The sequence below is a fragment of the Nasonia vitripennis genome, chromosome 2 (genome assembly GCF_009193385.2).
Source record: "Nasonia vitripennis strain AsymCx chromosome 2, Nvit_psr_1.1, whole genome shotgun sequence".
Lineage (NCBI taxonomy): Eukaryota > Metazoa > Arthropoda > Insecta > Hymenoptera > Pteromalidae > Nasonia > Nasonia vitripennis.
In genome coordinates this window covers 4,531,005-4,553,782 of record NC_045758.1, presented here as the reverse complement: position 1 = coordinate 4,553,782, position 22,778 = coordinate 4,531,005, and the positions used below count along the sequence as shown (strand labels likewise).

At 42.6% G+C, this 22,778-nt stretch overlaps 1 protein-coding gene across 16 annotated transcripts in view; it reads left to right on the top strand.

Annotated features, from left to right (window-relative positions):
* Positions 1 to 22,778, top strand: part of LOC100121029 (calcium/calmodulin-dependent 3',5'-cyclic nucleotide phosphodiesterase 1) — a 151,341-nt gene that overhangs the window by 109,441 nt on the left and 19,122 nt on the right. For all 16 annotated transcript variants that reach the window (XM_031923156.2, XM_016982152.3, XM_032596943.1 and 13 more), the window contains 3 exons: positions 15,025 to 15,270; positions 19,938 to 20,151; positions 22,037 to 22,150. In XM_031923156.2, the coding sequence (XP_031779016.1) occupies positions 15,025 to 15,270; positions 19,938 to 20,151; positions 22,037 to 22,150 (574 nt within the window). The remainder of the gene's footprint in view (positions 1 to 15,024; positions 15,271 to 19,937; positions 20,152 to 22,036; positions 22,151 to 22,778) is intronic.

The window sequence follows — 22,778 nt, the reverse complement described above, 5'->3', positions numbered from 1 at the left end:
AGTTGTTAACAAACGGTGATTCATTAGTATTGTTCCAGACATAAATTACGCTTCGTCGATTATTCTGAAAAGTGTTCATTCAAAAGAATCTTGAAAAATGTAATATTATAAGAATGAAGTCATACAATGTTTTCCAAAGCAAAAAAAAGCATTTACAAGTGTTATTACCGAACGATAAGTATATAGGATTCTAATCTGACATAGTTTCACGTAGATTAGATTTGTTTCGGAAAAATTTTTAAAGACCAAAAAGTTTTATTTCTTCGAAGAAATTACACAGAACTTGGAATATACTCCTCAACGGCGGAAGCCATGAACGTAAGAAAAAATACTAATCTTCAAATACGACAACTTTGCAAAAGACTTTCCGTCAAAGGACGTATATCCAGTATAGGCGAAATCCTCCAGGCTTCCCAGGCATTTAAAACCAATTGGCTCCCCTCGCTTCCTGAATATCTCCGCTACGATGATTCCAAACGAAGGGCTTTAGCGTCGGCTCCGCCGTGGATCCCGGAAAAAATACAAAATCGCGTCTAGTCCTCGTCCGCCCACGAGAGGAAGAAGTTCGCAGTAGCCTTGGCTCCAGTCAGCCGGGAAAAGCTCAGGGCTGAGCGAGAGAGCGAAACAGAGCCTAAGAAGGGATAGAAGGAGAAGAGAGCGAGAGAGAAAGCCTGGGGCTAATTTCTCGATCCATTACGCTCGGAATTGCTCCGCCGCTGCGAATTCTCCCGTATATATGATCTATCAGCGGCAACCGGAACAGCAGCGCAGGTCCGGTATATCTCGACGCGGAAACGTCAGCAGCAGTTCCGACGACGACGCGTCGCGGGGAGAGCAAGATGACGCGAGACTCTGGCACGGCAGCGATTTTCATCAGCGAATTATGCGTGACTCGAGCTGCATTCCGTGAAAACCGCGCGCTAGCACGTCCGGACATGGTGTGGAGGGAAGAAGAAGAAGCCGCAAGCGTACGTGGGAATACGAGATTTTCCGGCCTTTTATTTGCGGCTCGACGTGGGGGGCGAGTTTCTTGACTTTTCGTACTTTTATTAGTTTTTGTGCGGATATTGTGTTTTATGAACCCAGAAATTTTATTTATGATATAAGGTCTTTTTTATAAATTTGCAGAAATTCCAGCCAGCTAAAGTAGAATTTATTTACATGAAAATCGCAATTTATACACGCATCCTTGAGCGTGAGCGCATGAAAAGTTTAATCAAAATGAAAGGACTTTCTAATTTTGTTTTCTTCGTCAAAGGTAATTGTTGATGAAAGACAGCATTTGATATTTACGAAATAAACTGCTCTTTTGAGAAAAAAAAATATAATACAGTTTCAAAGTTGGCTGCAGCAAAAAATGCTAATCCAGAGCACTCATAAATCATTCATTCGAAAAGTCGGTCCGAAGACCAACTTTCTCGCGGTTGAAAAATTTATCCGCGAATAAAACACAAACGGCACAGCTTGTACTGAAATTAAAATTCTAGAATACGTAAGCCGCCCCCCTTTCAAGCACCATTATTTATTCATCGAACAATTCGGAACGGAAACGCGTTGAAATTTTCATTAATCCCTTTTCGCCTCAAACGTTTTCCAGCCTCTGCGTCGCGAATTACCGCGAATAATTAAAACTCGCAGTGCGAAATTGTCCTTCTCTAACGACTACAATGAAATATTTCGAATGCAATTCCTATGAACGACGAGCATCTTCTATACATTCCGACGTCCTGATCCTTCAATAAGAGCCTAATTGGCGAAGAGCTCACTCGAAGATCCATTCGCGAGATTCTCAGATTATCGTCGAGCCTCAGCGTCTAGTGTTTACGGCTCGAGTATCGCAGCCGACCTGACCTCTAAAGGGAGCCGGCCCCTTTTATCGGAATTAATTAAAATGGGAAGACACGGCGCAGAAGCGGCGCGGCAATAACTTTACGTAATTTCCGCCGAGCTGAGATTGGAAATAAGTAAATTACACGGTTTTCGTTTCAGAGCCGAGAAGGATATGGTCGTCTCGTCCTCGTCGCTACTGGTTTTATGAGAAAAGCGCTCGTTGGGTCGTGTGGCTTTTATGAATTCATAATTTTTAATTATTTTTATGGAAGAGGGATTAAGGTAGATCATTGCGTTTTGCTTTTATTTCTCGGATAAACCTCTTTAATAATTCAATGGGCTTTTTTTACAAAGAAAGTATTTTTTTAAAGGGTTTGTAAACGTATAAGTTGATCCAAACTTTAAACTTAAAATTAGTATAGTTTCATCGCGATGCACATAAGCTGATTTAAAGGAATTTTACAGTAGTTGGCCCGGGCAACGGCAACTCCGTGGTTATTTTCCAACTTCCATATTTTGAATAATTCAAAAGCGCAACTTTGTTATAAATTAACGTCGCCGGAGCGCGGCAGCATACAATTAAAATCAAACAGCCGCAACGCACAACAAGTAACTTTTCATCGAAGCGCCAGAACGAAACCGAACTAGGCTGTGCGTATACGCCGAAGCTTTCAATCGCGTGAAATAATAAAGTCGTGCGACTAGCTTCGTGGCGGTGGCGTGGAAATTCATCGATGCGCGCAATTTTTAAACAAACACAACCTGCCACACATCCAGCGCCTGCACACAATGCTATACGTATAGCCCAACAATCTCGCAGTCCAACTTTTCCATCCATCATTCCTCTGGCAAAGCCCTTTTCAGCCCCCGGAACAATGTACCGTGGCGAACGGCCAGGACGTTTCCTGTGTATATAGATGTACGTTCGTACACGCACATAACTGTCAAACTCGCTCCGACAGGGAAAAAGGCGAGCCGAGATACATCCGAGAGCTTCGCGTCTTACGCGCGAATCCCGAGGAATATAACGTAGTCGCGCTCAAGGCGTAATAGTGTACGTTATACCCACACAGCCATCAGAGGAAAACTCGAGCGCGAGCGTTATTGAATTAACTTCGCCCTCTCTCTCTCTCTCTCTCTCGCGGGGAAGTGCAGCCGCGGGCCAACTCCTGCCTGCGCGCAGATTTACGAAAGAGATGACGCGCGCAAGTGCGCACCGTCGAACTATAGTCCTTTATTCGAATCGTTCGTCGAACGAAGTTTCGATTTCAGCGCAGTGGATATCTTGCAGCTCGAGTGTTATACACTCGGTGTTCTGGTTCAGTGAATTTTAGTGCAGAGTCGTTTTATGCGCTGCGAACTGGTGTGTCTGGTCTGCTGTGTACACAGGGCGATTAAGAGGTGCACTTGGAACGATAGCATAATTTCGATTCGCCGAATTAAATTTTCATACACCAGAGGTCACGTGGAGTATCTTATCTAATGGGTACACTGTGTGGATTAGCCGCGCTTAAAAGTCCCGCGAATAATTTCCTGGCGCAAGTGCGCTAAGTGCATTTTGCAGTTACTCCATTTGAGAGCTGGGACTAAACGTCTAAATTATGCCTGCTTATAACGCAGTCGTCATAATATCCTTCCCCGAACTACTTCTAATCCCGAGCTTAGAAACAACACTACGTTTGCGCTCATTAAACCAAAGCATATTCAGAACTGTAAAAACCTTCTCATAAATCCGCTTCGTTAGTCGGTACACCTCGACATCCGTTCTCCTTCGAAAAAGAAAAAAAATCAGACCAAGGGGGACAACGACACAATGCTTCATTCAGATTTACCGTTGCGATATCGCATCTTCGAAACTGCTCCTCGTTTGCAGGAGAGCCGGTTTCCCCGCGAGCTTTACGAGGTGCGCAGTCGAGCTCGTCATTAGTTTCGCTGCGTCGTGTTGTGTAATTTCAAAAAAGCGCGCGACTATGAATCTTTTTGCAATTTCTCGTTTTTTCTTACTCGCTCTTTCTGTGCGAGTCGTTTTTACCTCGCTGTTTTCATTTATTTGCGGAAGAGGACTAATTAGAAAATGCGCTCTTTCCGCGTGAGCCAGTAGAGTGGAAAGTCCGAGATAAAGGGAAAGAATTGCGTAATATTTTATATTAAAACGCGCTGTCGAGATTTTTACGCTCTGAAGGTTTTCAAGAGGTAGCGTAGTTTTCAAGTGCGCGCACAGTATCTGGTGTACGAATGATTGATAAATTTGTCGGACAGATGGTCCTTAATATTGGATTCTGCGAAAACTGTCACAGGATATTCTTCGTATCAATCATAGGCACGCGGGCACACTGCAGAAGAGCTGCACTCGATCCATTGTTTTTTATTCCGAATCCTTCGCTTTCGCACAAAAGCTTTCGATATTTTCGAACTTTAATCTCGACACCAGCGGCAAAAAAGAGAGACTCTTCTCTCCGGCTTAATTCGTTTCCAGCTAAGGCGATTCTCGGGATCTGTTTACGGCTCACATAAATCCGATGCAGCGCACATAAACAGCCCTCGACTTTCGACGAATCTCAAAGGGTACTTTCCTCTCTCTCTCTCTCTTTCTCTCTCTCTCTCTCTCTCTCTCACTCTCTCTCTAGTGTCCTTTTTAATGCCTCCGAAGCGCGTACCGGTCCTAAATAACGATCGCACGAAATAACGAGGGAAGAAGAGTCACTCTCTCGCGCGGAAGCCTATATACAGCGAGAAGGGCCGAAAAGCTCGTCGATCGTAGCTGCCAGGAAGCGGGCAGTAAAGTTTTACGGTTATATATTTCCGAGTATCGAAGAGCGCGATGAATAATCCGGCGTGCGAGACGAATAATTCTTCGCGGGAGAGGGCCCGGATGTACGAACGTCCCCGACTATCGTTAACGGCTTTTATATTATGGATTCATCGATTGCCGCTTGACTGCCGAGCCTGAGCTATCGATTTACCGCGGGCTGATCGTTGAAGTACGGATGTCGTAATTCCGCGACTTTTTCATTGCTCGTGGGATGTTGATGGTACACTACTCTAAAAAGACATGGTATCCTCCTTATCAAGTGTCCGTTTGGTTTACAGTTATGGCTCAAATTTTGGAATGGAGGGGTAATATACTGTACTTGGGCAAACTATCACACAGTAAATTAATACTGCGTTATCTCATTGAATGCATTACGCGTCATTACATCAAAGTCTATCCCTTACTAATATCATGTTGTCCGTGCGCGTTATCTTATACAACTACGCATCGCAAACGGAATACAATATGGGTTACGAGGTCATGGATTCATGGATATACACGTCACGGAAATGCGCGCCGCTTAAGTAAATATTCATGAAGCCCAATTTACAATCATCAGTTCAATGATTAGCTTTGTTTCGATTAGCCTAATTATTCTAGCTTCGATGTTATATTTAAAAAAAAACGGCATCGACATGCTTTTCTCAGTACTAGAATCCGCTCCGGAGGACCAAAGCATCTCAAACTACAGATCGATACCCGAAGCTCCAAAACAATCGCAGACTCTCAAAAGCTATTGTCTAGCAATTATCATCCAAACTAATCTCTCTCGAAGCCCACTTGTCCCTCATCAAATCCTTCTCAAAGAAAGAACCGTACAGCCCCTAAAATATCCACAAACGAACCACGAGTATAGATCTTACGTATACAGCTTCAATCTCCACTCGTAGGACACGGGAAAAACTTTCTGTGTACATCGTCGTAACGGCTCGTAATTCGGCGCTCTCAACTCGTGTTCCGCATTTGTGTGTATGTGTGTCGTTTCCCCCGCAACAAGCCTCTCTCGCTCTTTCTCTACATGAGCAGTGTATCTGAGCGCATAGTTTTCTTTTCAGATGAGTTTGCTACTTTGCCGTTATTCATCCTTTATGCAAGAGGTGGTTTTATTACTTCTTGTTAAATGAAATGTAGCTGGAACGAGCAGCGCGCTCCGAGGGTATATAACTTGTTGTGCGCGAGTTTACTCTCCGCAAGGAGTGAATTCTTATTCCGTCGGACTCGGGGGAGTTTAAAGTTTTTAAAACTTGTCGGAAGAATCTTGAAGTGCCTTTGCTGAGAAAACGAGCGATCATTCTGAAGTACTAATTTGATAGTCGCTACGGCGAGGAGTAGCGTATTTAATGACGCTTCAAGAGTGGAGCTTGATTTTCGTTTTGCGAACGTCGAGATGGTAAAATTGTGCGTAAATAGAAGCTTTGCTGTTTGCTCGGACCAGCTCTGTAAGTGGGAGAGTGCATTTCCGCGAGTTGCGAGCGCAATCTTGGGTAACACTTTGCGATAAAAGGATAGTGAAGATTTAATTCTAGAAACGAGAAGTATGATTCCTTAACAAGTTAGTCATACCTCGCTCGACTAATTACCATCGAGAAGGTGAGAGAAAAAATATCACTCCCATGACAAAGCACCGACATCAGCGCATCGCCGTCTTACGGGTTCGCAAATGTAATTTTCCCGTGGAGCAGCTGCCGCGAAACGAAATTCAAGAAGCAATTTCGTTTCACGGCGCGCGGGCCACATGTATAAACGGCCCGCGGATCGGCTGCCTAGAAGCTCAGTTTCGCTCGTCTAACTGATTTACTCGAAGCCTCGGCTTTCTTCGATGACTGTACGTGAGAGTGAGAGAGAGAGAGAGAGAGAGAGAGAGAGAGAGCAAAGAGGAAGAGAAGTGTATAGAAATCGAGTCGGGGAATTAAATTGCGGGCTTCGGTAGGGGGTAGCGTAGTCTGGATGGATGGAAAATTCAATAATACACGCGAATCTCGACGGTGCCGTCGTTTTACGCTGCCGCTTTTATTCGAATATGTCAGAGTTGGAACGACGGTGTAGCTGATTGTAATGAATTTTGAATGTGAGAAAGTTTTCTAATATCGGAAAACCCGGGAGTGTAAAGAGTAGGTATAGGGTAGTTTGAAAATCTTGCGGTGGAGATATACTTCTAGCTTTACGTGTAGGGGAGAGTTAGCTGAGTGTTTAAATATTGATACTGCATGTTTTCAAACAAATGAGTTGTAGTATACCGTTGCTTTTTTTTGTGAATTATTTATTGTTCTGATATCGGACTCATTTATTTCGATATTTGAATTCATACCGAAACAGTAGATAAAAACGGCATCAAAATATTCATACAAGAAAATCCAAATCAAATTGCATTAACGGTGCTTAAATTAGTGGTCAGGTCACGTACAGACTGTAGTTTTGTACATAAATTTTGACTGCTGCGAGATAATCGAAATCTGATAACTGCATAATGTACGTAACCCTTTTTCATTGAACTTTAAAACTCTTGTTTCAAAGTATTTCAATCGATAAATGTTATGTCCCATTTTCATCGAAATTACTGGATAAAAATTACGCGTTCAATTAAAGATAAAACTCTCTCTCGAGCAGCTCAACGACTACCCGACAAAGCAACGAAGATACTCCTGCAGCAATTCGCTGAAAAAAATATTAATAAAGGAAAGCAGAGCCGCTGACTCGGTGAAAAACCAAGTAATCTTCTTCCGTAATATTCTCCGGCAAAGAAAAGCAGATTGCGGAAAAGCCAGTACACACGGCCTTTGTGACGCTGTCTCTCTCTCGCGCTTCCCGTTTTCTAAAAAAAAATGTCAGCTTAGTATATTAAATAAAGCCAAACAAACGCAATAGAGGAGAGATTACGAATTTTCCCGTCAACCACGAGAATGCGCTGATGATCTTGATATTTTCATTTTCCACCGTGCGCAGCAGTGCTCGCGCGCGAAACGTACGAAATGACGTGGAGATCGTGTTCAAGCTTCACAGATCAAACGACAAACGCGAAAAGGTACACGATGTAAATGAAACTCAAAGATAATACAAATGAGATAACGTTATTTCGCTTTACCTTGAGAGCTGCGAGGGGCTGAAAAGAAAACGAGATTTTTGGGGGGATTGTGTTTCATTGTTTTTTTTTTTTGAGAGAGAGAGAGAGAGAGAGAGAGAGAGAAGCCTTTACACGGGGTACTTAATTGCTGGATGTGTTTTAGAAAGGAGAACTCTGGCTTTGATGCTTCAGAGCGAGGAAGGAACCAATTTATCCCCGCGAGCTTTCTGGAACGACCCTCGACGTTGAGTCTAAATGACCCTTGTTTATAAAAGTTATAGACAGAGTTCTGCGGGCTGTTCCTGTGGCCATGAGAACGTAATCGTGAATTAGACTAGAAATTAAACTATAATAGGTTCATTGAAATTGAACAGAAAAAAAAATTATAATCATAATGCACGTGATGATCATAATTTATACGCTATTTTACTGGTGACAAAAATTTAGGGCTGAGGTCATCGTTAATTTTACCTATCTGAAATCTTGTTCAACGCGCATGTATGTATGCATACTTGTATAACGCTATTCGCATCGATTGGCCGATTGCAGTGTTAAAACCTGGTTATCACAATAAGGATTATTCTTGTTACGTTTCATTGCGACCGAAATTGTAAATCGATTAAATTCACATGTAGGTTAATAATTGGATTATCAAATCGTACGAACGTAAATATTGGCGTGTTCTATTTATTTCATGCGCACACGTCATTCCCAATGAAATTTACGTAATCAAGCTTGCGCTTAAAATTATAAATCCCGGTATAATGCGCGATTAACGCATATTATAAAGTTTGATGATCATCCGATCAATTCCACGTCAGAATTTATCGTGAAATATTATTTTTTATCCGACGTGAAAAGCTTTACTGTCAATCTCTCGCGATAATACCGAGTAACAATTTCAGCCCATAGTAGAAAGCAAACGTCTAAAACAGTCGAAAGTACGCGAAATCACGTAAAGCACACAATGCATTTTCGTGAAAGAATCGCAATAGATCCTCCCGGTGATAATACGATAACACAGCTCCGCGCACTCCAACGGCACTCTCTTTTCCCCTTTCTTTCTTTTCTTTCTCTCTCCAACTAATTTTCTTTCCTCCCCTTCGGCGTATACGCGCACAGCCAGCATCTCTATTCCAGCGTGTGTAATTAGACTCGTAATACTCGTTCTATATACGCGCTTTCATCGTCGCCATAAGAAGGGAGGTAAGAGAAGGAGAGAAAGAACTGCTGCCAATTTCAAGGGGTTTACAGAGAGAGAGAGAGAGAGGAGAGAGAGAGAGAGAGAGAGAGAGAGAGAGAGAGAGAGAGAGAGAGAGAGAGAGAGAGAGTGAGAGCGCGCGAAACTCCCTCGCCGTCCATTTGCCGCTACCGCCAACGCGTCGATGCGCGCACTTACCCCCCGACGTCATTAGCGCAATGCCTTCTTGCCGTTATAAAGTTTTTCCTCTTCGGGACTTTATAACGGCCTTCCTGTTTATCATATTCTCCTAATGGCGATGTCGATGAGACTTTCCCCTCGAAACTTGCGCGCGATTCAAAGAGAAGAGCGTGCGGCTATTTTGAATGTCGCCGCGGTTGCTCTTAACCGCGCACCGAAGCTTTTTTCACTGCGCAGGCCACCTATGCATCTGTACTTACTTTCTCCGCAGCGCAGATCGTCTTATCCGGGTATAATAGACTCTACTTGACTGGCTCAACGTTTAAAATAGCGCACGTGAATGGCCTGGATTTGAAACGCGTTTTCGCAGATTTACATTGTTTATGGAAGATATGAATCGCCGATGTTGAGCTTTTCTTTTTTTTTCTTTTTTTTGTTATATCTGCAACGTTGCATAAAAAGGTTCGAAAGTCTAAGCAGAAAAAATAATTGCTTTTACTAAACGTCTCAGGAAGAGCGATCGTACGGAGTAGAAAAGTCTAATCCCACATCTGTTGCTGAGTCATTGTGCAGAGCGCGGTAATAGGATTATGTGAAACGCAGTTTGGAACAAACTTTTGAGCTTCCACAAGTAATGAATACTATTCTGGTTCTGCCTACACGATCCATCGCTTCCATTCGTTCGAGTTCAACTCGATTTCCTATCCTATATACCTCGTATACACAGTGTATTCGCTATCTCTCCCGGCACAAATAGCACGCGTAATGTATTCAAATAAGATTAACTTCCAACAAAGTCGTCTCTCCCACAGCATCTCTATAAAGCTTTGAAAATAGCTCAAAAATATTTTGCAAAAAGATTCGCTCGTATCTGTTTGTTCTTCGCTTCCAGGCGAGATGAGTAGCCCAGACTACTGTGTACAAAAGAGACTGCACGTCGATACGCTGAAAGCCGATTAGTTCAAGTCGATTGACTTCGTTAACCTTATCCGACCTGGAAAAAGGCCGCGAAGCTCGCAAGTTGGAAAAGTGTCAATGGACATTTGAAAAAAACACAGAAACATCGATACGAATACTCCGGGCCTCGAAAGTCGGCGATATGCACAAAAGTTAATTCGGCGTTAAAAAGCGGCTGCAGCATTATGTATCCGCGCCGTTCCTCATCCCGTTGATTAAAACTTGTTCAACCTTAGCGAATGCAACCAGGTCACACACATGTGTGTACGCGTATGCATCGGTGTATTCGGTACGTAATGGGGATGCACGGGGCGAGCACACACACACACACGGCACCTGCGTATACTAACCAACTGGACTTAATGTAACGTAACACCGGCGCATAATTATACGCGGAGTTACTAAAAACACAATCTAACGGTATCAGTTCCCAGGCCTCGGCAGCGCGTTCGCGCGCAGTTTCATTAATTTCCACGGAATAATTAATTTTTCCCGACAGCTCGAATTACTCTGCATCGATTTTTTACGTGCGCTGTTTACTCTCGTGTACGTCGTACTTTGACGGGAAAAAATGTTCAGAGTCACGTTCGTTCAACGCGTGCACTTTTTTTCCGGTGGAGTGAATTTCACAAAAGTAACTTTCTTGAATCGAATGCGCGCCATAAATTAGCGCAATTAGATCTATAGTTTCTCAGACACACACCGCCGGACGGAAGAGCCCAAACTGGGCGCGACAAATAAATCAGCCACAAACGAGAATGAAATAACTTTCGGCTCTGGGCTACGCGCGGATACAAACTGTCCAAGTATCTAATTAACGCGCGAGACAGTTGCTCGGAGACTTTCGTTGCCGTCGCGTATTTTCAGCTTTTGTCCGTCGATCCTATATACCTTCACATCCGGGTTACGTACATAGATAGCTCTCTCCGCGCCAAGCGCGAGCTTTTATTATGCGAGCTGCGCTTGCGAGCCGCGCTTGCGCTTGCGCGAATCGTGACATATCCGACTGGTTCATTAATTCCTCGCGCTGATGAGATTGTACTAGGCTATTTGTGCATTTCAGAATAGGGTGGTGGTGATCAATTTTTCGTTCGGCGTTAGTACTGTAAAACAGCTATAAATATTTTCAATTTAATAACGAGCTTACCCATAAGTACCTCTGCTGTGCTGAATTGAATATGAAAACTTTCCTAATTACGAACTGTTTTGCATCAGAGCTATGGATATCGCAAGCTCGCTCGAAACGCGCATAAAAATCCAAACGAGATAACACGGTAAAAGCGGCACAACCATACACGCTCCCAGGTATAACAGCTTTTGCCTGCAGCAGTAAGTATAACGTAGCACCACACAAAGCGTCGGCTGTAGAGGAAACTAGTCGGAAGCTCACAAACCGAGCGAAAGTATAAAGAAACAGCCGAGAAGAATAACGAAGGCGAAGGATAACACAAAAGTCAGAGAGCGAGCGAGGGATGAAACGGCATCGAAAGAGACTATTAATTTCAATTGGTCTGGTGCTCGATCGGGCCCCCGCGAATGGGCCAATCAACGCTCGACAATAGATTTGTTGTCGCTCGCCCGCGCAGTCTCCCGAGCGACAATCGATTGGCCGGAGAATCTAATTTGCGGCCTATAGTCAGGTGCTACAAATCAATAGCACTTCCAGCCCTGCCGCTGCTGCTGTTGTTGTTCAGCGGCAGGAGGTCCACTGGTCGGATCCCTTTGTACGTGAAACGCTAGCGCTCAGTGTGTGTTTTCTCTATCTCTCTAGCGTTCACTCTGTGCCGACTTCCCTTTACACGCCCAGCAGTTCCTCTGTGCCTTTGTCTTTTTTACGCTGAACCCGTTTTTTTTTTTTATTCGAGTAAAATGCTCCACGGCCCGAATAGTACATTACAGAGTCGTTGGTCTGCTGGTGACAAGATAATTTTTAGCAGCGACGGGTTCACAGGGCCGAAGAGATGAGTTGCGCAATATCGAACAAGCCAATACTTTCGATGCTCGTTTTTCTTTTATTCCTATTCTGTCTATATACTGAACATCGGTGTTGAATAATACCCGAATCAGCTAATCGGTACAATTAAAAAATTAACGAACCGACTGCAAGCTCGGTGAAAATAAAAAACGCAAGCACGCCGAGTATTCCTACGTAAAAGTGTCGAGGTCGTGGAACGCGATACCGCACTTGGCGCGCTTCGAATTTTGGCTTTGCAGCTAGCTTTCTCTATGTCTCTTTGCTTTCCGTACTCGGGTATCCTCTCTCTCTCTCTCTCTCTCTCTCTCTCTCTCTCTCTCTCTCTCTCTCTCTCTCTCCTTCTCTCGTCAAATTGTTCATCCTCGATAAACCGATCATCAACTTTGTCAAGTGATGCGCGAACGCGCAAAAGTAACAAAAGCCCTAAAAGGCATCAGGTATTCACGTATACCTTTCCCAAAGCGCTAAAAATAAAAGCGCTCCCGCTCTGGTCCGAAAGAGAAATAAATAGTCCGTGCAGATCAACGTTGTTTATATTTAAAGATACAAGTCTATCTTGGATTTACCAATCGAACATTGAAAATCGCCGAAAGATTCAATAACTCGTTTGCGCTTTCATTTGAAATAATGACGCTCACGCGCACGCGAATCTATTTTTCAGTTCAATCGACGATTACCAGCCATATTCACGCTTCATCCCTTCTAGGAAACTAGCTTTTAAAGCTCCGACCCGAAACAAACGAGGTGCGACGCAAAAAAATGACCAGCTCGAGAGAGAGCTTGCGCGCGATACGGATTCCGTGTGGCTGGCGTTAGGCTTGATCAAACAGAAAGGGGCCAAGCGGTTTCATATCGCCACATTGAATAATTGAGTCGGCGGAGTACGCGGGAGCAAAGCCGCACGAGGAGAAAGGCTGCAATCTATATGCATATACAGAGACACCTACACAAGCCCAGCCACACGGACAATATTTAATCTGCCCGTGCGGCTGCAAACTCACTTGCAGTTGGCTATGCTGCGGCCGCGCGAGGAAAATCTCCGCAGTTTTCGGCCGAATTAACATGCGAATGTTCCTTGACGATGTAGACCCGCAGCGGCTGGATGATACTTTGCAAGACGGATGACGGCGAGCGAGATAGCGGGGAAAATTGGGCCGAACGGTCGTTTTGCTTAATTGGCCGAGAGTTTTTCCTTGTGTTGGAATCGAATTAATTTCGAGGTGAACGAAACCACTTATCCCTCCGTCCAATACGTTGCATCATTGTTTCGAGTATAGACCGAAGGGTAATGCCCGCATTAATCAATCGTTGTGCTCCTCTGTAATAATTCGATATTTTCCAAGTCCTAATACGAGAGAGCCGTTATCATTATCTCCGGGAAAACAGCGCTCGAAGAGCCGACTTATTTCTCATCTCTCTCTCTATAAGTGCTCGCGCGCGCTCGGTGAAAAAGCATCGCAAGCTCGCAGCGAGCAGCTGGCCATCAATAAAAGTCTCGCGGCAATAATCGCGATCGTTATTTCCAGCATAACGCCAGCGGCCGCCGTAACGGAAAATAATCTCGGCTCATAAGCCCTCGTTATCGGCTTCTCGCTGGTCATCATCCCTGCAAAAGCTCCGCGCACCCTTATTAAAGCGCTACAACGCTTACACGCATCGTAAAGCTCCAGCGGTCTTCCTCAGCTTCCACCAATCTCATTTTTACAATCCGCCGCCGCTCGTACGTATACATAAAAGCAACAGGAGAAAGAAGCAGAAGAGAAAAAAAAACAAACAGCCGCACCGCTTCTTTTTAACTTTAAGAGCTCTCGCGTCGCCTTTTTTTCTCCTTTTCGTACACAAGCATATAACTCCGAGCTTTTATACGCGCAGCGCGAGGCGAGGAGGAAAAAAAAGAAAAGAATTACGCAACGAGGACTGGCGCGTCGCAAAGCCAAAGAAGCGCGCTTCCTCTCTTATTTCTCTCTCCCGGCCATTAAATCACTCGGCGAGCCACTGACGTCACGGGTAGCCCTAATGATCCTCCTGGGTATAGTAAGTCCTTAAGAAACACACATACACACGGCGTATAGTGTGCTCGCACTCGCTCCGGCCGTCGATTTACGCCGATGACCAAAGAGAGGGACACTCGTACGCGGCTGTATTATATAGACGCGCGTATATGGCATCAGCTTAGATATGGCGAGCGCTGTACACACCTGTGTGCGACCAGGGCAATTTATTTACGAGGCTGCCGTTTCTCTCTGATGCCTCGTTCTTTTAGTGATCAGTTTTGGCCTTGGGACACGGGGAGGGAAATTCCTGCGACTGTGTGTGTGTATGTGTGCGACCTTCAAATATCTTATCATCTTCATTTATTCGTTATCCACCGGCGGCTCTCGTATAACAGGGGACTTTGCCGCCGAGTTATTGGCAAGAGAGAGGTATACGATACAGTGTATCGAATTCACCTTAACTTATATATTGAAATTGATTAATTAATTCCGGAGTTATATACTGCGGGGGATATTTATGTCCTGCGGTACTTGCGGGGATTCGCGGGATTATTGTTGAGAATTGTGTGTATGAAATTGTTTAAGTAGAAAAATACGGATGTGGTAAGACGTCACTCTTGGCTCTTGTTATTCCGTTGTTATAAATCGCGTTATCAGAAATATTCATCTGCGGAAGCTAAATATCGAGTCGCTCGCGTATATAAGTATGCTGGCGTATCTGCTTTTTATCTCCGAAGGACAATAAAGGCGAGAGGAGTGTATAAAACAGAGACAGCTGCCTATATACCTATAGGCGCTCGGTTTATTTTCAATCGTCGAAAGATACGATACAGGCAACTATTTCCAATAATTCCGATGCAATTTAATTTCCCCACATCGACGCCGGGGACACAGTACATCGCAAATATCTCTCCTGACTGGCATCTCTCCAGCCGAGTATTTTTCGAATAATGAATCGTCGTTTATTCAGTGTCACCAAACTAACGTTCACCTCCGATTTTTCCAATGTTGCAGTTGCATCCCCGCCAGAACGACGAGACGCGAGGGAGGACATCGGGCCCGGCGTCGCCGGCAGCAATGCTAGCGTCAACGCGCCGGTCGGCGTCGGTGGACTCACCGGTCTGCCCTCATCGGCGGCCAATCCAAGCTCGACTGCGGCCGTCGGCTTTGCGACGTCGGACTCCGGGAATGCGACAGCCTCGCCGCACTCGCAGCAACACTCCTCGTCCAACTCCCCAGGCCGCAACGGTCAGCTGCCCAGTAAGTTGTCGCTTTTAATCTATCACATCTGACTGCTCTTTTTTGTCTTTTTCTTCCTCCTGCGGCTGTCAGTGTTGTGTGCTGGCTGGATGAGAGACTGTACACGAGGGTGAGGCACGACACTGTCGGGGGAGGTTGACTCATATATTTTTCTGGAAAAAAATACGCGGGCTATTATTATATGGGAGAGGGAAGTTTTCTTTTTTTATTTCTTTACGGCTCTCGGAGATTTCAAAGCAGTGATGGTTAGTGGTGAGATCCAATTTTAACTCTGCAAGTTTTAAGCGTATGCAAAGCTGTTCGAACGAGTACATCGAAAAATCTTGATTAACAACTTGACGAAAGTTTCAAGTACTTCTTAGAGGCGTGTGCGGTTTCTTTCGCGAACAAGTTTTATGAAGCACGATTAACTAACTGTATGCATATTATATCGTCGACTCGTTAAATCATTTAATGCGGCGTTTGTGCGGCGATATTGGTGCAAGAAAAAAAAAGTTGATACTTGCTGCAATTGAGGCCGTAAAGCAACCACCGGACTTTAAAACGTCAGGCGCGTTTTCGAGATTTTATGATATATCAGAAGACGGGCGCATTAACCCTTTGCGTTTATGCAAAAATCGAAACCGAGCGATAAAGTACAAAGTTTAATCGTAAACAAGCATAATGACGCTCCTTTATTGCCTTTCGGCTCGCTGCTTCCGATATACGTTTTTACAGCACGGGAGAGCATGCATAAAAACGCAGTAAAAAATTTCTCGCTGGACGCACTCCTTAAACGCTTGTTTTACTTTTCAATCGTTAATTCCCCCATTTTGCAATGATAAAATTTACTTTTTATATAGTTAAATATATCAGTGTTCTTATTTACTATGTAATTGATACTAGATTGGTTTTCTTTCCAGTCGATTGGAGCATTAAAATGAATACTTTATTTTCTCCGGATATCAACGTTCATCTTTTCTATCTCCTTATTGAGCTTATCAAAACGTTTACAAAGTTAATATTTGCTACGCAATACATGCGTCCCGATAAGACTGCACTTTATCGACTGCTAGTTTGGTATCTGTGACGTAGCAACAAGTTATAGCAAATGAAAAGAGTTGGCGCAACTGATGCATCGATAGATTTTATTGCGCACACGTGCGCTTGATAAATAGTTCAATATAAGTGCTGGATAGCGAAGGCCCAGATAATTTGCATACAAGCCATTCTTTCGAGTAGGTATACGGATCGATAAAATTGAATTTTAATAATGAAAAAAAATTTTAATACTCAATACTAGAGCTATCTTTGTTGTTAGATACTGTTGACAAAGTAGTAGAAGGTGAATAACTCACAAATGACAAATACCGGTGAATAAAACGACAAACTCCCGCGACACTTATTTACTTTCAAGGCACTCCGCAACAACGAAGCAGCAATTCACAAGGCATGCATAATGCCCCTGCATTCATTCTCCGTTCCGGGTACAGGTAGAATTTAGTGTCCCGCGGAAAAATCACGGCGACACAAAGAAAAAAATAATAATAACTACGAGCAGTTGACGAAAGGCAGCGCGCAGCGAACTTTTTCCTATAAATCCCAAAAGAAGACCACAGAGAGAGAGAGAGAGAGAGAGAGAGAGAGAGAGAGAGAGAGAGAGAGAGAGAGAGAGAGAGAGAGAGAGAGAGCTCGAAGCTTGAGTTTCGCGGCGACAAAGTTTTTAAAGCCGTCACAGAAACACGGGAAAAAGTTAGCGCACAAGGTGTTTCATTTTGAAATCGCGTCTCTGATGGATTATACACTCTGGAGGCTTCGGCAATAGAAACGAATGAATCGACATTTTTTCCGCCTCTCTCTTTCACATATTGGACTGAAGAAAATGCTTCATAGCCCGGGTTCGTCGTAATTAAAGTATGATCTTATCTCAACGATTCTTGTTTGATAAAAGGTGTAGAGAAGACCTGAAGCTTATTATAACTCGAACGAAATTAACCTGCCGTCTATTTCTAAACGCGTATAGTCCAAAAGCTTAATCTTCTATATAAAGCGCACTTTACTTTATTAAACGGCAAACAGAGAGTCTTCAAAAGCAGCTGTGTACATTATATCGGGAAAGGGTTGTTGCCATCGGCGACGCGGAAGTCGAATATAAGCCGGATTTCGAATCCAGCGTCGTCTGGCTGCGGATCGACGACCTTTCTCCGTTTCGCGAATACATACAATATTTATACTGTGGTCTGTGTAGGATCGGATGTACGGGGTGATTTCACAGGGAGCCTCGACCTTTCTTGATAAGAGCCCCTTTATTAGACGACAGTAGACTATTAATCATTGTAGCAGCGAGTCGAAACCGAGGGATCGCTTCTGCCTCAATCTAGAAGCTTTTTTTGGTTATTAACTGATTTCGGACGGCTTTCTAGCGGGTTAACTTGTAATTAGGGTAAGCTGCGTTGTGTAACTTTTGGCTGTTATAAATTAATTAACTGGAGTAATATATCTTTAAAAGATCAGTTTTACTTTCTATCGTTATCTGCATAAGGAGATAATAGATTAATATGTCCGCTAGCGAATTGTGCCCATTTGTCTTTCCAAGCTCCAGTTTGTGTGAATATAGTCAAAATAAATAGTATGTTTATCGCGATTGCAGATAACGATGTTTCATATAAATCACACAAGTTTAGCCAGATTCTTCCGTACGCAGATGAAAATATATTTTCTCTTTGCATCATGATAATTATCGATCTTTGTACGAGTTGCTAAGAGGAAAGTTTTCATAATTTATTCGACCATCATCCGTATATTTAGTAAACTCTCCAGAATTTCAAAATGAACTTTGGAACTCGTGATAAACTCAAAACGGCAATTTCAAAGACGAAACATCTTACAAAGTCATTAAAAATATCCCGATTCATTAAGACGCTGTGCCGCCCGCAAATTAACTCTAAATGACTTTGCCCCAGCCGTGAGCAGAATTATGCTATAGTCATTTATGTACTAGTGAGACAAACGAGATGACGCCTAAAAACTTGAAAAGACAGAAGCTATGCGTAAAGTTAAAAGCCTTACGCGATGATGAAAAACAATACAACGATGTCTCTTGTACGATTGGAAACAATTGGGAACTAAATGCATAATGTTAAATAGTTTAATGAATAATATTTCCTCGCTTCGTAGCTATTCGCTCCCTACAATAACAGTAAATTCAGTTTAATCTGATTCGTTGCTGGATACTTGAAATGCTCATGTCATGTTTTCGAAACTCTCTCATAGACAATTCCATCGAACTACTGCCCCAGGCCACGTCGCTTCGCGTACGTGAGTGGCACATAAACAAAACAATGGAAGTTCGAACGAAGAAAGGAAGGAAAAAAAATACGAACGAAATAGGAAACCGATAATATCTGCCACGCGAGAAATTAACTCGACGCTCTCTTACTGTCAGTTAACCCAATCCACATGCGATCAGATTTAAAGTGGGTCATGCGTGACGGATTCTCCGACGTGTATTGAAAATACGTTGTGAAAAAAAAAACCGAGCGGAGTCTAACTGCCGAACATTCGCTTTTCTAGCTGCCCACGATGTACACATTGTTATAAACGATTCATATATATATTGTCACTTTGAATTTTCCTTTTTTCGAAAGGACAAAAGGCCCGGAAAAATGGTCTTTGTTAAGAAGTTTTAATATTCCCTTTGACCAGCAGCAAAGTTTTCTTAAATCGGTTTTTAAACTGCTGAGTTCAGTTCAAATGGAATTCACTTCTAAGGTCGAATTTTCTGTACCGTAGCAAAAAGAGTGTAGAGCTAGTTTAAAAGTACGTTTTAAAGTTTCTTCTTATTAAATTATTAGATACTGCGAATCTCACAGTGGGCGTTGAGCTTAAATTACTTTTACAAGCGAATGAAATTGTATAAAAATTATCGTAAATTTTATTCATTCCTTTTAACGCTATCCTCTGTCAGGATGTTTAAACTCTTTTAATCAAATTAGATTACATAAGGTTTCTCTATTATAAATTGTAATCCTATTCATTCATCGTAAATCATGTTACAAGAAACTTGAAAAGTACAGACAGATGTTATGTATCCTGTATAAAATACTTTACGGGAAATATTCTTGTACAACTATAAATCCTGTGTAAGCGAACGGTCGAAGTCTCTCGTATAACAAGGTGTAAGGAAGTATTCGACGGGGAAATAAGACATGGCGTTTTGCCAACACGCGCAGAATTCACCGAGGAAGCGAGATAAGTCGAGGCGCATTGCGGCTTTCGTGTATGAATTAAAATGGGCTCGAGTCCTTTTTCACCATCGCGTATTTCTATCCAAGCCTGAATACTTTCTGGTTTAAATTTATCGTTGATTGAACTTATTACACCAGATTTAGTCTCGAATTGGAAATACGAATATTTAAATAGCATGATGATTGAATATGATGTCATTTTAAAATTCCGAACAACAGCACGTCCAAATCATCTTGGAATTGATCCAATTAAATTCGCATCACTAATACAGTATTTTCAAGTGTCCGCCTTCATCAGACTTACTGAATTAAAATTCTTCTCTCATTGTAATGAAATATACTTTCCAAATCTGAGACGAATAAAAAAAGTGATATATCAACAAAAATCTTACTAAAAATCTTGCAAAATCACTAAGAGAAATATTTTTTTCTATTTTGCAGAGCAGGGGACACTGACGATAACCAGACGAAGCTCCGCTAAAAATCGAACCAACACAAGCGGCAGCTTCGAGAGTCCCAGTCATTCCGACAGCCCCGAGACCTATTCGCGAGGCCAATCCGTCGACCTCGACGAGATCCTCGACAATGTCGATCTCACGACAGAATCTCTGCCCGCCGTCGACACTCCGGATGCCTGTGATAAGGCAGCCCTCAGGTAAAACCATGAGTTTGCAGCTTCGATTAAAGTGAATAAAATGTATGTAGAGTTAATGGCGTTGCACAATACACTCACGCAGTTGTAGCATAATATAGACGACTTTTGTAACAATATAAAAGAATTTCTAGGGAGTACGTCTAGGGAAATTGAAACGCTCGATCGGCTATAAGCCACAAATAATAGTATATTGTGGGAAAGGGCGATTTCTACCTCGGGTGAAATTTGAGCACTCGTCTCCGTCTCGGGCGCTTTCGGCACCCTCGACTCCAACTCCTGTTCAAATCTCACCCTCCTTAGAAATCGCCCTTTTCCTCCCTTGTTGCACACTGTACTTTTTTTGACAAGTGCCTGTAAAGACCCGTTTTCATGCATATAGAGTGAATGGTAAGTTGCGCATTTTGAGTCGTAAACTACTCTCTTTCAAAAAATATCAATATTTTTCAAAAATTTGATTATTTTTGAGTGTTTATGAGTAGCAGGAGGGAATGATTCCCTCCCGCACGCTCAAAATGAGCAGCTTGACATTCACTTTAGAGGCATGGAAACGGATCTTTTTCATGCACGTGTTAAGAAAAGTTTTTTTATTGCCTCAAAAGAGAATTTTGCTCTCGATTTCCGCGAGCCAAGAAGAAAATGTCGTCAATAAGGCTACTTAAATCCTTCACAGGTCTATATTCCAGACTCAGGCGACTCAACAGTCTCTTCTCTTGCTTCCAATTTACTCTCTTTCCATTCCGATGACGCGGAAGAACAAAGACCCTCGAGCAGCAAAGTGAGCCTCGAATATGTGGACAATGGGTTTGCCGTTGTCCGGCTGCTCTCACTGCTGGCCCATAGAGATATCTATCGTATAAACGTTCGCGCAGAGCATTGAATTCATGACGCGGGCCATTGTTTGCCTTTCGACAGTTGAGGAGGAATTCCGTTTTCGGCTTCTTTGCAGAGCGCATTGAAATTATCACCGAGCGAATTAGCGTGGATTTATCGCGCCGACGTATAAATCCACGCTAATTCGTAAGCGCACGACGTATTCGTAAGCGGATAAGCAGCAGACCGTCAGAGACGTCCAAAAGAGAAAGAGAGAGAGAGAGAGAGAGAGAGAGAGAGAGAGAGGGTGAGGAGGGACAGAAACTTTCCTCGAGCGTCTCGAAGACGAAATCGATGAACCGACAGCGACAAACTTTGTGCGCGACTCGCTCTCTCTCTCTCTCTCACTCTCTCTCTCTCTCTCTCTCTCTCTCTCTCTCTCTCTCTCTCTCTCCACCCCCTGCCCGCGCGTATATAAACACACGCGTGGATGAGACGAACTTTTTCTTTCTTCTCTTCATTTTTATTGCCTCTCCTCTCGGGGGAATATCAATTTATATTTATAAAAGTGTTATTCTTCGTACGTGTATAAGCATTTACTTTACGATTTATTGATTCGTTGTGTGCGTCGCCGTGAGAATGACATTTTTGCTTGATATGTAGCTTCCTTAAAGCTGGAATTTCGCTGTGTCAGAGAATTTAGGCGTTTTTTGAAGATCACGGAAAATAAAAATCAATGCTGCGAAAAGCAAACTTTTTGGTACTGGAATAGGTTTTCTGAAACCCGGTGCGAATTCGTTTCCTGGAATTTGGACACTGTCCTTGTTAGTAAAGTACAAAAGCCTGAACAAAAGCTCGTCTAATTGAGTTGGCTATATACAGCCTATCGTTAACGAATGTTTTTGACAGAATTGTTGTAAGCATCAGGTTTAACATACAACAGTTTTTCGTTTATTCTCATAACAAGGTCTTGGTTTCGAATAGAGCTAATTACAATTTCTAAAGCCTACTACTATTTATTCGTTTTGATATCGTTTATCACCATAACTTAAAAATGTATTTTGTTTGTTTACAGGTTGAGGTGCCTTCTACGTAAATTACAACATGGTGAAATATCTGCGGATTTACTGCAACGAAATCTGCACTATGCAGCTCGCGTACTCGAAGCAGTATTCATCGATGAGACCAAGTAAGTTCAAATCAATGAGACGAAATTCATTCTTTTTTCTTCTAATATGTATACTATTCATTCAGCAATATTTTCTTAAACATATTCATTTACGATTGTACTTTTACGATTCATACGCAAATGTCGCATTCTTTATTTTAATGTGAATTTGACACGTATGACCCTATCGAAGCATTGGCTTATATCGATGCTTAATATCAAAGTATTTTTTTTTTTATTTTTTACTGATATCAACGCGAGTTCGAACGGATTTTCAAAGTTTTTAAGAGGGCTTTATGGAGAAAATAGCGTTGATGATTTTTTTTTCTCAATACCAACTATTGAAAATCTATTGTTGTCAACAATTTTGTACAGAGAAAAAATAACATCTACATATAAAAACATAAACATGTACAAAGTTTACACAACTTTCAGTATAGAATATTTCCTCTATGAAAATGCACAACTTTTCAAACGTTTCAATAACCTTTTGCGCGAGATGAACGATACGCGAAAAGGTGCTTGAAAACAACTTCTTTCGACGAGCTTTGACTAAAACGCTATCTATATATAAATATTTATATATACATCAATATAACTTCTTGTCGGTGTTGAGTGTTGTTCAATGTTTTACAGTGTAATACGTGAC